Here is a 15288-nt window from a genome sequence, read left to right on the forward strand (position 1 = left end):
AGACGACGATATGATGATCAGTATTTGAGTTTAGGATTTACGTGGACCGGACCAGCTGATGAACCACGACCTTCATGTGTGGTTTGTCAAGATATTTTGGCTAATGACAGCATGAGACCCGCTAAACTTCGACTGTTTTGACTGCGATGGACAGTTCTTGGATCTGTTCTATTCATATTGAACCATCATCCTAGTTTTAAAAACGTTATATTAAAATACTTGTTATTACTCTGTAAATAATTGCACTTTCATGCAAATGATGATAAAAGTGAGTTAACAGTCTGACATCTGTCTGTGTCTTTATATATATATATATATATATATATATATATATATATATATATATATGTAAAGACCTATATAAGTGTGTGTGTGTGTGTGTGTGTGTGTGTGTGTGTGTGTGTGTGTGTGTGTGTGTGTGTGTGTGTGTGTGTGTGTGTGTGTGTGTGTGTGTGTGTGTGTGTGTGTGTGTCTGCGTGTGTGTGTTTAGGAGGAGGGGGGCGCCAATGGATAAGTTGTGTCAAAAGGGAGGCCCACTGTCTTAGACTTTGAAAAACCCTGGCCTAGGCTATATTTTAGGGGTGTCCAAACTCGGTCCTGGAGGGTTGGTGTCCTGCATAGGTTAGCTTCAACTTCCTCCAACACACCTGCCTGGAGCTTTGTAGTATAGAGCTTGATTAGCTGGTTCAGGTGTGTTTTATTGGGGTTGGAACTAAAATTCGCAGAACACCGGCCCTTCAGGACCAAGTTTGGGCAGCCCTGGCCTAGGCCATCTTTATGTTAGGCAACAAATTGTTTTTCAGGTCTCCTGAGAGTTGTTTGCCATGAGGTGCCATGTTGAACTTTCAGGGGCCTGGCTGAGAGAGTGGAAGAGCTTTTATACCAAATTTAACTCACCTGTTATCTGTGGATAGCCGAGACAGTGTAACACTTATTAGAGTTACATGACAAAGGGAAAGAAAAATGACTAATTGTGCACAGTTTTCACTTAGGGGTGTACTCACTTTTGTTGCCAGGGGTTCAGCTATTATTGGCTGTATTTGTAGTTATTTTGAGAGGACAATAAATTTACACTGCTATAAACGCTTTACACTGACTACTATTCATTGTGTCAAAGAGTCATTTCTGCAGTGTTGTCCTATGAAAAGTAATAAATAAATATTTGCAGAAATGGGAGGGGTGTACTCACTTTTGTGACGTACTGTCTATACTGTATACACACACAAACACATACCGCTACATTTTGCTTAGGGACTGCTTTGAAAATGCAATACCCATGACTGCCAAAAGAGGGCAGGTGGAGGTGAGGACAGGTCTGAAAGCAATTTCATCTAATCACTCCAAACAGACTAAATATTGACAGGAAAAAATATGGAAAATTACAAAGAGCAGAAAAAAAGATGAAAACAAACAAACATTAAAAAAACATGAAATTAAAGAATAAAGTCAGTAAAAAATTCTGAAATTAATATCAAAAGTGTTTTACCGTATCTTGATTAAAAAATAGTTCAACATAGCTTTCTATTTACAACATTAAAGCATTAGTAAATTAAATTACTACATTGTCTAAAATTAATGTTATATATTTAACAATAAAAATATTAAAAATCTAAATTCTTTTTCATGGAAATCATTTCTAACACTATTACAAACAAACAAACACATTTATTTTAGCTGGAGTAATGTTGAGTAACCATTGCTATAATAAAGCAGAATTTTTTTGTTAAATCAAAATATCACAGAATCATATACAAGATGCATCGACTTATAGTGGGAAACTTCAACATTCATTCATTCATTCATTTTCCTTAGTCTTTATTTCAGCAGTCGCCACTGCCGAATGATCCGCCAACTATTCCAGCATTTGTTTAATGCAGCGGATGCCCTGCTTGCCAACACCCAGTACTGGGAAACATCAATACGCACGTATTTACACGCACACACTTATACACAACAGCAAATTTAGTTTATTTAATTCACCTACAGCGCATGTGTTTGGACTGTGGGGCAAACCTGGAGGAAACTCATGCGAACACAGAGAGAACATGCAAACTCCACACAGAAATGCCAACAGGCCCAGCTGGGACTCGAACCAGCAACCTTCCTGCTGTGAGGCGACAGTGCTAACCATTGAGCCACCATAACCATGTCCAAGTATTAGAAACAGACGTTTTGGATTTTCACTTTAAAGCAGGAACACAATGTACAAGGGAACTATTTGGTTCTCTGACAGCCCTCCATCTCTGTATTTAAGAAACACATTTGTCTTGACTATAGGAAACAGGAGAAGTGTTGACTGGCAGCACTTCTCTCAAGCTGGCAGGAACAGCACTGTGAAGGACTGCTGAGTAAAATACACTGTGTGCGTGTGTGTGAGTGTGTGTGCGTGTGTGTGTGTGTGTGTGTGTGTGTATGTATGTATGTATGTGTGTGTGTGTGTGTGTGTGTGTGTGTGTGTGTGTGTGTGTGTGTGTGTGTGTGTGTGTGTGTGTGTGTGTGTGAGTGTATATGTGTGTGTGTGTATATGTATGTGTGTGTGTGTGTGTGTGTGTGTGTGTGTGTGTGTGTGTGTGTACGTGCGCATGCGTTACCTGAATGAGGATTTTGCCCAGTGAAACAAAAGGAGTGCTGAGCTCTGTGAGGAACAGACAGCCAATGAAGTAATCGCCCTGGTCCTTCCTGAAGAACTGATGTAGAGAGGAAAAGCACACGGTCAGCACAAACAAACACACACTTTCACAGTCAGTGCATTTACATGGACACCAATATTTACACCGTTAAGACAATACTCCCATTAAGAATCTGCCACACTAATTTTTGCTGATTATTATTAACTACTTATTTAAAATGAGCTGAATCAACACAATTCTTGAAGGGATTTTTTGACACAACTTAATTGTTTTATGTTCAATCCACTTAAATTTGTAATGACAATTTGGTTAACTTAATCGATTTGTTTTGGGACAACATGAAGGAATTGCATGGAACCCAGTTTTTTACAGTGCATGTAAGCAGAGATGTTTTATTAAAGGAATAATTCACAAGCAACTAAAAATTTCCTTAACATGTACTCTACCTAACAAAAGTCTTGTCGCTTATCTAAGTTTTAGGAACATAATAATAATAAAATAATAACTTGACTTCTAGTTGATCATTTGGTGTCAGAAGTGGCTTATATGAAAGGCAAAGGCCTCAAGATCACGTTTATTTTACCAAAATAAAATATGATCATACCTTGATTTTTTATGATTTAATTAGGGCACTAAGGTCTGACTTTGCTTAGACAAAAGTCTTGTCACTTAACAAAAATAATGTACAGTATAGAATATAAAGTCATGTTGCAGTGAAAAAAGAACGAATATTGTGTTTGACTCCCATGAGCTTGGAGGACTGCATCTATACATCTCTGCAATGACTCAAATCATTTCTTAATAAAGTCATCTGAAATGGCAAAGAAAGCGTTCTTGCAGGACTCCCAGAGTTCGTCAAGATTCTTTAGATTCATTTTCAATGCCTCCTCCTTCATCTTACCCCAGACATGCTCAATAATGTTCATTTCTGGTGACTGGGATGGCCAATCCTGGAGCACCTTGACCTTCTTTGCTTTCAGGAACTTTGATATGGAGGCTGAAGTATGAGGAGTGCTGTTCTGCTGATAACCAGCATAACCAGATAACCAGCTCCAGAGTTTATAGAAAACGGTCCGAAAAATAAAAAAATATCCAGTGAGCGGCAGTTCTGTGGGCTCAAATAACTTGTTGATGCTAGAGGTCAGAGGAGAATAGCCAGACTGGTTCAAGCTGATGGAAAGGCAACAGTAACTCAAATAACCACTTGTTACACCTGAGGTATGCAGAAGAGCCTCTCTGAACGCACAACATGTCCAACCTTGAGGCGGATGGGCTACAGCAGCAGAAGACCACGCCAGGTGTCACTCATGTCAGCTAAGAACAGGAAACTGAGACAACAATTGGCACAGGCTCACCAAAATTGGACAATAGCATATTGGGAAAAACGTCGCCTGCTCTGATGAGTCTCAATTTCTGCTGCAACATTCGGATGGTAGGGTCAGAATTTGGCATCAACATGAAAGCATGGATCCATCCTGTACTGTATCAAAGGTTCAAGCTGGTGGTGCTGGTGTCATAATGTTGTGGATATTTTCTTGACCCATTAGTACCAATTGAGCATTGTGTCAACGCCACAGCCAACTTAAGTACTGTTGCTGACCATATCCATCCCTCTATGACCACAGTTTACCCATCTTCTTCATAAAGCGTGAATCATCTCAGACTGGTTTCTTGAACACGACAATGAGTTTACTGTACTCAAATGGCCTCCACAGTCACCAGGTCTCAATCCAATAGAGCACCTTTGGGATGAGGTGGAACGGGAAATTTGCATCATGGATGTGCAGCCGACAAATCTGAAGCAACTGCCTGAGGATGTCAAGTCAATATGGACCAAAATCGCTGAGGAATATTTCCAGTATCTTGTTGAATCTATGCCACGAAGGATTAAAGCAGTTCTGAAAGCAAAAATTGCTCCAACCTGGTGGTACTAGTAAAGTGTACCTAATAAAGTGGCCGGTGAGTATTTGTATATATGTAATTTTATTGTCATTTGCCACAAGCCCTCATCCTGTATTGGATATGCTGGCTCAAAATGTGTAATGCAGGGCTGATAGTGGAAAAAATTCCTGAGCCTGAACTTTTTTTCCTTGCCCCTGAGGTGAGTAGGGGTGGGGGTATTATGTATGCAACGCACTTTTAACACATAACTTGTGGGCCCCTGGGCCCAAATATATTAACAGCCTATGTGTAACCCTGATCATCATTATTGTCAAGTGGCTCTTTTTAGACACATGCCAGTAATGTCAGTGACACATGCCAGTGTCAGTGATCTTGTGACATGTGCCAGTAGGTGTCAGTATAAGCACGTTATAAGCACATTAATCTTATAAGTCTCTTTGCTTTAATATTTAAAAATCATTAGGCAAATGACACCTGTTATCTTACATGCATATATGTTATGAGTTTTCAACATGCATTTTATTATAACTTTTTAAAGGATATTATTTAAAATACCTTAAAATGAAAATAAGTTAAATAATAAAATAAATGAATGAATTAAAAACATAGAGAAGTCCATATTGTAGGGAACAAAGGAACTGCCAGGATGCAATAATATACAGTACAACAGATAAGTGTAACCCCTCCCATACATAAGCATGCCACAATAAATTTGACTGACATGTACTGTCAAATGACTATATTACGTACAGAAGTATGACGACGAATACATAAAATAAATGCGTTTAAATTAAAACATCGTGGAGTAGCTCAGCAAATAAACTAACTTGCGACGCGATAAATTAGGTTAAAAGTCGCGTAATGATTAAATATGGTTTTGCTCGTGTTTATTGATGTCATAAGCTTCGCCAGGTGTCGATGTCACTGCAGTGGCATGCAGCGCGACACTCTGAGTGACACAGGTCACTACACATGCCACTAGCGAGTGACACATGACAGTGGAAAACCGGACGTGCCACCGGAAGTGTCACTACACTCAGTCATGTGCCAGTGTCATCTGTACGTCAGAGGTCGTGTCACTCCATGTTAAAACTGCTACTGTGAATCCGCGTTCAAGCGCACACAATAAGCTAAAACTCGCCCCAAGCACCGGCAAGAACAAATAACAATGAATGTGTCGAGGAAAGAGTAAGGACATATCTTAATTATTTATTAATAAACTTATTCTGAGTCAGTGTCGCAAAGATCCTGACTGGCAATCTCCTCTTGGACTCGCCTTTAGAGAGAAATTCATCTTTACGGATTACATGAAGGAGTTTTTTTGTTTTCGATTTGTTTTATTACGTTAATTAATAATTTAAAGCTTTCTATAAATATATTTATTACAGGGCTCGAAATTAATTTTTTTACTTGGTAGCACCGGTGCTCCCAAATTCAAATATTTAGGAGCACCAAAAAAAAATTTAGAAGCACCCACCAAAATGAATGAGCACCGCTGCAAATAGTTTTTTAAGGTATTTATTGTATTTTAAAACAACATCAATAGGACTAACAAAAACCAGAAATAACTATCTAACTAATGCTGTGATGACTTGATATTTGTGTGCAACAATTCCAAAATGAATGTTTAATAATTATAGAATATTAATGATAATGAAAATGACAATAATAGTAACAATGAACTGCCTTGAACGTGCATGAATATCTGCTATAAAAAGTCTGTTACTTTATGAAAAATAAATGTATAGTTTGCATCAAACAAAAATGAAGCATTGCAGTAAGAAATATTTATTTTGTGCTGTTTTATATGAATGTCAATTTAATAAATAATTAAATTCAATGCTGAAAGCTGCAAAGCAGTCATCAGTAAATAAATAAAAAATAATATACACCTCAAAAAAGAATAGACGAAAAAAAAAGTAAGTAAAGTCTCACTTTTATCACTCTTTAAAAGTTTTGGTTTCAGTTTGTGTCAATTTAAAGATTCAGTCTGAGCTGATGTTAATTTTTCTGTGTTAGTGGAAAGCAGGCGATTCAGCCGACCCAATTTATGAGCAGGTTGAGCCAACACGTTCTCACTCCCAACTCGTCACATACTGACGCTTGGTCAGGAACCCTCGGCGTCAGTTATTGACGCACAGGGTACCCCTTTAGCGTCATATTTAGACGTGCAGGGATTCCCTATAGAATCTGTGCCTGAGCCTGAGGCGTCATATGGAGACGCTGGAGGCTCGTATAATTACCAATAGATGTCAACAAACTTTTTAAAACCTGATTTACGCCTATTATCATAGTTTTCTTATTTTAAAAATATGTAATTTTTATTTTGTTTATGAAAAGCGTCTGTAAACGGGGTCAAAACTACTGTATGAATAAACTTCGGCCCACGTGACATCCCTTCACGGTGAGTTTAACGCCGCTCTGCTATTGGTCAAACTGCATCAGCGGTGAGTTCTCAGATGAGTTCAACTGTCAACATTAAATATTACGTTAATGCTGCATAATATATTTTTATTGGAGATTAGTTGGTGTTTATAAATATTTTATCATTTACTTTATATTTAATGAGTGAAAATATATTCGGTTGTCCAGTTTAGGGTAACTATGCCTAATAAAACTTTGATTCATTCATATTATTTATTATTTTTTTACTTTAAAAAAATATTAAATTTCAAGTACTAAGTTTAAAAATGTTTTCGGCTGATATTTTTCATTTTAAATTATTTATTAAAGTTGGGGTCATTGTATGTGGCGATCTATTTTTTACAGTCTATGCTCGCTATCCCAAGGTTCATTGCGATCCCAAGGTTCACTGCGGTTTTCCACAAGGTAAGTAAAAAGTAAACAAATAAACACGATTTGTTAATAAAGCATGTACTGTAAACTAGCGACGTTATCTAATTACATCAAGTTCATTTATTAAAAACATATTTTTCTCACATATAACGTTGGTCATGCATTAGAACAATATATACATTTTAAGATAAGGAACAGTGTAACCAGATTGTTGTTTTCCACAATAGAATTCGTGCAAAATCTATATATAATATGCAATATGCAACTCTAATAATACAAATGTATTCGTAATTGTTTCAATATTAAAGAACATCAAGTGTTTCCAAAGGTTTATTGTAAAAACAATTATTTTCCATGCCTTTAAAGGAAAAAGGCAGAAATTTTGCCCGTCTGAGCACATTTTATTCATTGTACAACACAAAACTAAACAAAAAAATAGCTTAATCTACCACACACACACACACACACACACACACACACACACATATATATATATATATATATATATATATATATATATATATATATATATATATACAGTTGTACATTATAAGGTGTTCACTGTTCAGATATGAATATTTTTTCTTTGCTCTTTTCAGGTTCTTTAGATTTCTTTAAAAATCCAATTTTGTTTTCTAATAAGCAAAAAGTAAAATCACTTTACCCATGTTTATATGTTAAATTGCACTTGTCTCTCTCTCTATCTCTGTTAACACATTTATATTTGTTTGATTAATTCTTGTGTCTTTCAGCCTGTTTCTGCCTATCACCATGAGTGATTCCTTTATACTCAGATTTATCATCAAGATCTCAATTATAAGCTCAAGTTTTGATGACAACTTGGTGATCTGCAGAAAGCACCACCATGTAAGGAAGGCCAAGACCACTCTGGAATCAGTCAAGGGTTAGTGAAGTTTTTCATTCCATGTATATTAAATATCTACATTGTTTAGGCATATGTGATTGTATGAGATAAAATGCATTTATTCTTTCACTACTATTGTAATAACAGAAAGAAACGCATTAGTTTTACTATTACTATTGTTTATGACAAACATTAAAAAACTACAGCATAAGCTCACAAAATATTGTGGCCCTAACTGTTTAAAACTATTTGTTCTGGGTGTTGATTAGTGGCCAACCATTTTTTTTCTTTTTCAGAAAGTATTTTGTTTTGTCTAATTTTATGACACCTTATAGGCCATCAACTGTCCACATTGGGGTTTAGGAAATTAGAACTGCTTATGCTGCTTGTCTACTAGTCTTAGGATAAGTTAGAAATGTTATAAATGTACATTTTTTTGTTGTTTTTATCTGGTACAGCTCATAGGAACTCCAATCTTCCCAACTGTGAGAGGGCCTTGCTCCAGTGACTGTCAGTGTGTACTTCATTGTTTCCATTAGTCCCTGTATCTGTAGACCTAGGTGACAGTGGGCTAGAGTAAAATTTTGGTTTTATTTAAACTAACGCATACTGATGGCCTTTTTATCTCAGATTTGGTCATGCAAGTATTAATATATCCTAAAATATTTTTATATTCTTTCCATTGGTGGAAAAGATGTTGGTATAATTATTTTTAATGGACTGCTAAGATCTCAGCAGACATTTTTCTGAGATATTCTTGAGTGGGAGTCTGTGCAATACAAGGTGGATAGTATTTGCAAGGAAGAGCCCTTCATCTGTTCTGCTTCCACACTAGATATACTGCCAATTTAAGTAGATATGAACCATAAGCATAATCATTTCAAGAATGCACAAGGTACTTTAAACTGTATGTGTTGAAACTAAATTAACAAGAAAACAGCTCTGTGATGTTCACCTAAGAAAATTAGATTAGAAGATATAAACTGTTATGCACTTGTTCTGTACTGTTTCATTCCTTTTTCAAACACTGGCATTTTTGAAGGTTTATTTACAGCTAAGGATTAAGAATTGACAGGAAGATTTGTGGACTACATCAACTACTGACACTACCTCCAAAGAGTTGCAAAAAGCTGTCCAAAGTTTCAGCACCATCTTTAAGCCCATGATTTTAGTGTGTTTCATGCCTAAGCACATGAGTTTATGTCTGAGATAGATGAACTATGTGATTGTCTTAAACTGATCTACAAGTAAATGCCAAAACTTATTGGTTTACTTATTTATTTGTTTGTTTGTTTGTTTGTTTGTTTGTTTGTATATGTTAACCAGGTGAAATGGAGTGAGGCATACCAGGATATGCCTGGTTTTACTTTTGGGAAGGAGGTTGAACAGTGCAATATTTCTTCTATAGGATTGCAGTGACCAGACATGCTACTGTAACTCTCATGGTCATGTGCTGGAATTAGCAGATGTTCAACAATTTGGCCATCTCGCTGACCTGTTGATATCAGAAGGTAACAATATCCAGTTGAATTTGTTTTAGTTGTTCAGTAACCTATTTAAATAGTATTGTGATTTTTTGATTGCTTATCATTGTAGACCCCAACAGCTCTGCAAAGCAAGTTGCAAAACAGAATCCATGAAACTGGCAGTGACTGGAAACCAATTGGAAGACTTTGGTCTGTGATGTAGAGGAGTGGGCAGAGGGTGAGGAAATTCTTATTAATATTACATGTAGTCATGAAAAATTGTGTTACTATTACTGTCATTTTTTTTTCAGTAGCAGAAGCAAAGACAACAAAAAGAAGAAGTGATGTGGATGTCTTCGTCATATTGCATGGTATGTACACTAGACTTCTGTCAGTGTTGATTCTTTAAAAGTTGACGTATAATCCTTGTTATACAACTTTCTTTTCATAAATATATTTCAGACTCTGCTGACCCAGCAACAAAGAGGAGGGTGTTCAACATCATCCTGCTAGTCAGGATTCTTCAGGAGAAGCAGTGGATTCTTGTGGCAGAGATGGTCAACCACTAGAAATACCTTTCAACTCATCCTGGTTCTTTCAAAGAACTTTCTTGCTTGTTTGCTACTGAAATGTACTGGTATGTATTTGTATTTTTTGGCACAGACATAAGCATAAGGTTACCCAGTCCAAAGGATATTAATATATTTTTATGTTGTTGTGTTCTTCTTTTAAGATTCGACATGTGGCCTTAACGAAGAGGGGTTAAAAGGTCTATGGATCATCATTCTCAAAAAGCAACGAAATAACTGAGAAATAAACAACAATATGATGGTGCAATCTAGAGACCTGCAAGGTACCTGCAAGTTTTGGCTGGAGCAGAGAACATAGATTTTTTTTAAATAAAGCTCCAGCTGATGAGTTTGACATTGACTGTGGATTTTCTTTTACTGTAATCCAGAAGAGGATGACCTTAACCCTGAATCTAAAGCATGTAATAAAATCTGTAAAAAATTAAATAAAATTGTCATCATCTATAACCAAATTGTCTTTTTTTTTTAAATACATAGATATGTACAGTATGTAAAGCATTCCTCTAAAATCAATCAGTGTTGTAAATTAAGAGCATTATTGTATGCCTAACTGCTTACAACATATAACGATTTAAGGAACTCTATATTAAAATGAAATTATTACATTAAGTGACATTAAGAGCTTTTAAAATATTAATTTTATGATACATTTTTATGATAAATTTAATTTTTGCATATACTTGGGCAAAAAATGTACATTATTATGGTCAATTGCTCAGATACCAGGCAACCACACTTCTACCTCTGGAAAAATTAACCTATGATTTACATCAAAGACCTGATGGATCCATTTGGTCCTCATGGATTTTTCTAAAAAAATAAATAAAAAATGAATCTCCTTTTATTTTTGTCCTTACTTTGAAACATTTGTATTAATTTGTTAGAATGTCTAACAAAAAACTGCTGCACTTGTTGTGAGATAACAGTGCCACTGTTGTTATTCTGAAAATAAAAATTAACTTTGTATAATGTTTTATTGAATGCAAGATAAAACATAAAATATTTTCCAAGAGATGGATTGCGGCTGGAAGAGCATCTGCTGCATAAAAACATGCTGGAAAAGTTGGCGGTTCATAGCACTGTGGCGACCCCTGGTTAATAAAGGTACTAAGCCAAAAAGAAAATGAATGAATGAAAATAAAATATGACATGTATTGAAATATGTATTTTGGTAGACATAGAACTACACAGTAACTTATAAATACAGCACAGAACTATTTTACTTCTAGTTTAGATAATTTAAATGTTTGCATTTTTATTTTATTGGTTATTGACTATGTATTTTTAATCATTTGGAGGTTTGAACTATTCGCAGCATTTGAAAGGATATCTTTTCATCATTGTTACCTCATTTCTCAATATTTTCATGATTCTTACAATGCAGCAAATCTTACAATCATTTGATCATAAAGAAAATAATTAACAAATTAACCCACATGCAGGACAAAGACATTATGTGGAATCATTATTAAACACAAGTTCATCCATTGTCATCAAAACATACTGTTACACAAACAGTTGAAGATTTAGAAAGTAAAAATAATCAGATAAAGAGTGGTTTTTAAACAAATACATGTCTTTAAAAAGGTTTTATTTATAAACATTTACATATTTTAAAAGAGCTTTTATCCATATTTCAAATAAAGTGAAAACAATTAAATATCACATGATGACCATTAATGAAACACACTTCCAGAATTACATCCACACATATTATTCTGAACTCATAACATTTGTGATGAACATAGATCACTATTGCTAATAACTTGTAATTAAAGAGGATACTAATGTTTAGCTTATTTTTACAGCTTTTTTTTTTTTTTTTTTTTACCACAACTGTACATGTGACAATACAATTTCTTGTCCATGTTGAAGATAATACATCTACATAGGTTAACTGCCCTTTTACTCAAAGGGGATGAGTAGAGCCCCGTAGAAAAGGAAAAAGTATTCACATTTCAAACGAGAAATGAGTGAGAGAATATCAGCAAGACTATTACCTATGCTATGTTCAATAAATAATGTTGGATATAATAGTCTGATATATACTGATCAAGTCAATAAAAGCTGTTTAAAAAATACTCATTGTAAAATAACAAATTTATGCCTGGCTTTCATATATGTCATAAATATATGCACAATGACCTTATTCAGATAGTCTTTAGTTCATTAAAATTTGTATCTGTTCCATTTTATTACAAAAAGGCTTTAAACTACATTACCCACAATCCTTTGTCGCTGTATAGATGGGAGGGGAAAGACATGGCGCTACAAATTGTAGTTCCTTGAAAGGTGTAGTTAGGGTTAAGTTTAGGGTTACGATCTTGGTTAATCGTTAACTATTTAAAACACAGCGATAACTCATTGATAAAGGACACTGTTAGTAAAGTGGCAAAGTTAGCAAAACATAGTTAGCAACACGAAGGATCTTTTAATTTGGCTTTGAAGTTATAGTCCAATCACAACGTCGCAATCTACGTCACACTTTGTCTCTATTTGGTAATCTTCCGGCTGAAGGTTGATTATAACCTTATAATATAACTTAAATATCAAAATGTGTATTAATATTAAATGTTATTTATTGTCTTATTAAAAATACAAATGTATATTTACCGTGAGATTACTTTGTGGGGGTAACCTGATGTGCAAAATGATCATAGTAAAACCAGATCATAGGCAGTATACTTAATTTGAAACGAATAATAAAATAATAAAAAAGCTTCATGTTTGAAAACATTTCAAGCATTTGCTGTAACTAAACCCTGCATCATGTAGGTATACAAATATAAATATATGTCAAACTTAAATGACAAATATAGTGCCCATTAAATAGTATAAATAGTAGTTCGTTGTAAATGAGTATGCAAATAAACACAATACATTTTTAATGAAACATTTATAATTTATTTATAATGCCACAAATAAAAATAAATAATAAAAATCACACAAAAATGCAAAAATATATATTTTAACCAAAAATATATATTTTATAAGTTTTTAATGCAATAATATATTACCATACATATATAAATGATTAAAAACAATTATAATTGAAGGAAATGTATATTTTGTATTATTATTATTATATTTATTTTGTGATATTTATTCATGTCATACATCTGGTATGTCAAGCTCAAGTAAAACTGCACTGCAAAAAATCTTTTCAAATGATGCCTTTGGAAATGCCATCATAATAAACAGCTTTCACAACAACAAGAAGTCAAGTTCATGACAAATGCAAATTATGTTTATAATAACAACTTTCTGAACTTAAACATCAAAAGTAGAATAAGTTCAAAACATATTCAAGTATTTACCGAAGAATACCAAAAACTATTTTTACAAAACACTGAGAACCAAAGTGTGCTTGGTGAGTCCAGGTGTTTATGCTGACTAGACTGTCATATTGCAATCCGGTTAGCATGAGGAGACTTGGGCGTAAAGTGTCAGGAATTCCTGGAGGGCTCCCATGTGTTATTCCAGGTTTTGCCACTGTAAAGTATTAGAAGTGCACAATATCATTACTGAACAAAGAATGAGCGTTAGGTTTCATTTAGAAAGTTCAGTGATATTTATTTATATATGTAAAGTGTCATTAAACCTGGCACTCTTGAATTAACTGTATAATAGGTTAAACATTTCCAGCATGTTTCCATTTATTCCAAGCAGATCTGTCAGTTCTACAAACTCAGAGATCAGGATAGTGACTGCACTTCTCATTATGAACACCCTTATCCTTCACATACATTTTTATCACCACTGATGTCCACTGTTGTAGTTTTCATTGAAGGGAATGCTGACACAAATTCCAGCATGATTTTTTAAATAGCAGAATATGGGTATTATTGGGCCAAAACCTTAAAAAATATAAGATGCAAGATTTGAATCTTGATGAAGATATTGTTAATTCACGTCTTGCAATTTAAAACACATCTCATGTTTGACTCATCAATTATATGAAAACTACAACAGCATACTGTGCTTCACCCTAAAATATTTCTAAATTATAACAAGCTTATTGCTTTACATGGCTAAACATTTATTTTATGCCTGCATGATTCACTGCTATTACTGTAACCCATTACACTCTTAACCCAAACTAGTTGACTTTATTAGAAAACTGCATCGAAACATGTTGCCTTAAATCCTTTATGTTTTTTACACAAGGTGAAACTAAACAGCCCACTTTAAATTAACCTAGAACCTTTACAATCTTCTTGAACTTACAGTAATATTTTAATTCAAGTATGGCTGTTAAGTTGTACCTTGTATAAAATGTAAGGGGTTTAAGGCACTGGGTTTCTATACAATTTTCTAGTAAAGTCAACTAGATTGGGTTAAAGGAACAGTTTACTATTTACTCTCCTTTAAGTGGTTGTAAACCTTTTTTAAAAACTTCCAAGTTACTTTGTGTTAAACATGAAGGAAGTTTTTTGAAGAAAGCTGGAAAGCTGAAAACATTGACATACATAGTAGGAAAAAACAAATACTATGGAAGTTAATGTTTGCAGGTTTTCATCTTTCTTTAAAATATAATTTTTTTGTGTTTAACTGAAGTAAGCAAGTCAGACATATTTGGAACAAGTGAAGGATGAGTCAATAATGACAGAATTTTCATTTTTGGGTGAATCTCTTTAAGAGTATACTGAAAGAAATGTCCTACTCAATGAAGCTAACTTCAGCTGCATGTGTAGCCCCATGAGTACTTATCTAGAAATCAAAACAATGATCACGTCAGTCCCATTTTAGGCCCTTTATATCATTTTGGCCACTGAATGGACTACTTAGTGTTGCAATAAAATAAAAAAATTAATAAAACTATGACTTACCACACAATACAAGACAAACAGTGAATTTTCAGCTCTGCCTTTGCTGTACACAAGATGAGGTTCCAGCTTCAGCACTGATCTGAAGTGGGGCAGTTGTGCAGCTCTGTGAGGTTGTGACTGTTTAGCTGCAGTGCTGTGAAGAGTTCTTTATTAAAAGACAGTACATTCTTTTAAAATCTGTACATAATAACAAAGAAAATACAATGATTT

At 34.5% G+C, this 15288-nt stretch overlaps 2 protein-coding genes across 3 annotated transcripts in view; both read right to left on the minus strand.

Moving 5' to 3' along the window:
• Positions 1-15288, minus strand: part of cntrl (centriolin) — a 548241-nt gene that overhangs the window by 97291 nt on the left and 435662 nt on the right. The gene's annotated exons all lie outside the window — the stretch shown is intronic.
• tlcd3a (TLC domain containing 3A) overlaps positions 1-15288 on the minus strand; it is a 69190-nt gene that overhangs the window by 9039 nt on the left and 44863 nt on the right. Inside the window, exons 6-7 of one of the 2 annotated variants that reach the window (XR_012406463.1) lie at positions 15079-15223; positions 13482-13741 (exon numbers count right to left, since the gene is read on the minus strand). Coding sequence is in view for 1 of the 2 variants with exons in the window: in XM_005172024.6 (XP_005172081.2) it covers positions 2592-2687 (96 nt within the window). In the remaining variant the exon portion in view is untranslated. Of the gene's footprint in view, positions 1-2591; positions 2688-13481; positions 13742-15078; positions 15224-15288 lie in introns of those variants that run through there. The other variant, XM_005172024.6, reaches the window with a different exon arrangement.

Source organism: Danio rerio, chromosome 5, assembly GCF_049306965.1.
Source record: "Danio rerio strain Tuebingen ecotype United States chromosome 5, GRCz12tu, whole genome shotgun sequence".
Classification (NCBI taxonomy): domain Eukaryota; kingdom Metazoa; phylum Chordata; class Actinopteri; order Cypriniformes; family Danionidae; genus Danio; species Danio rerio.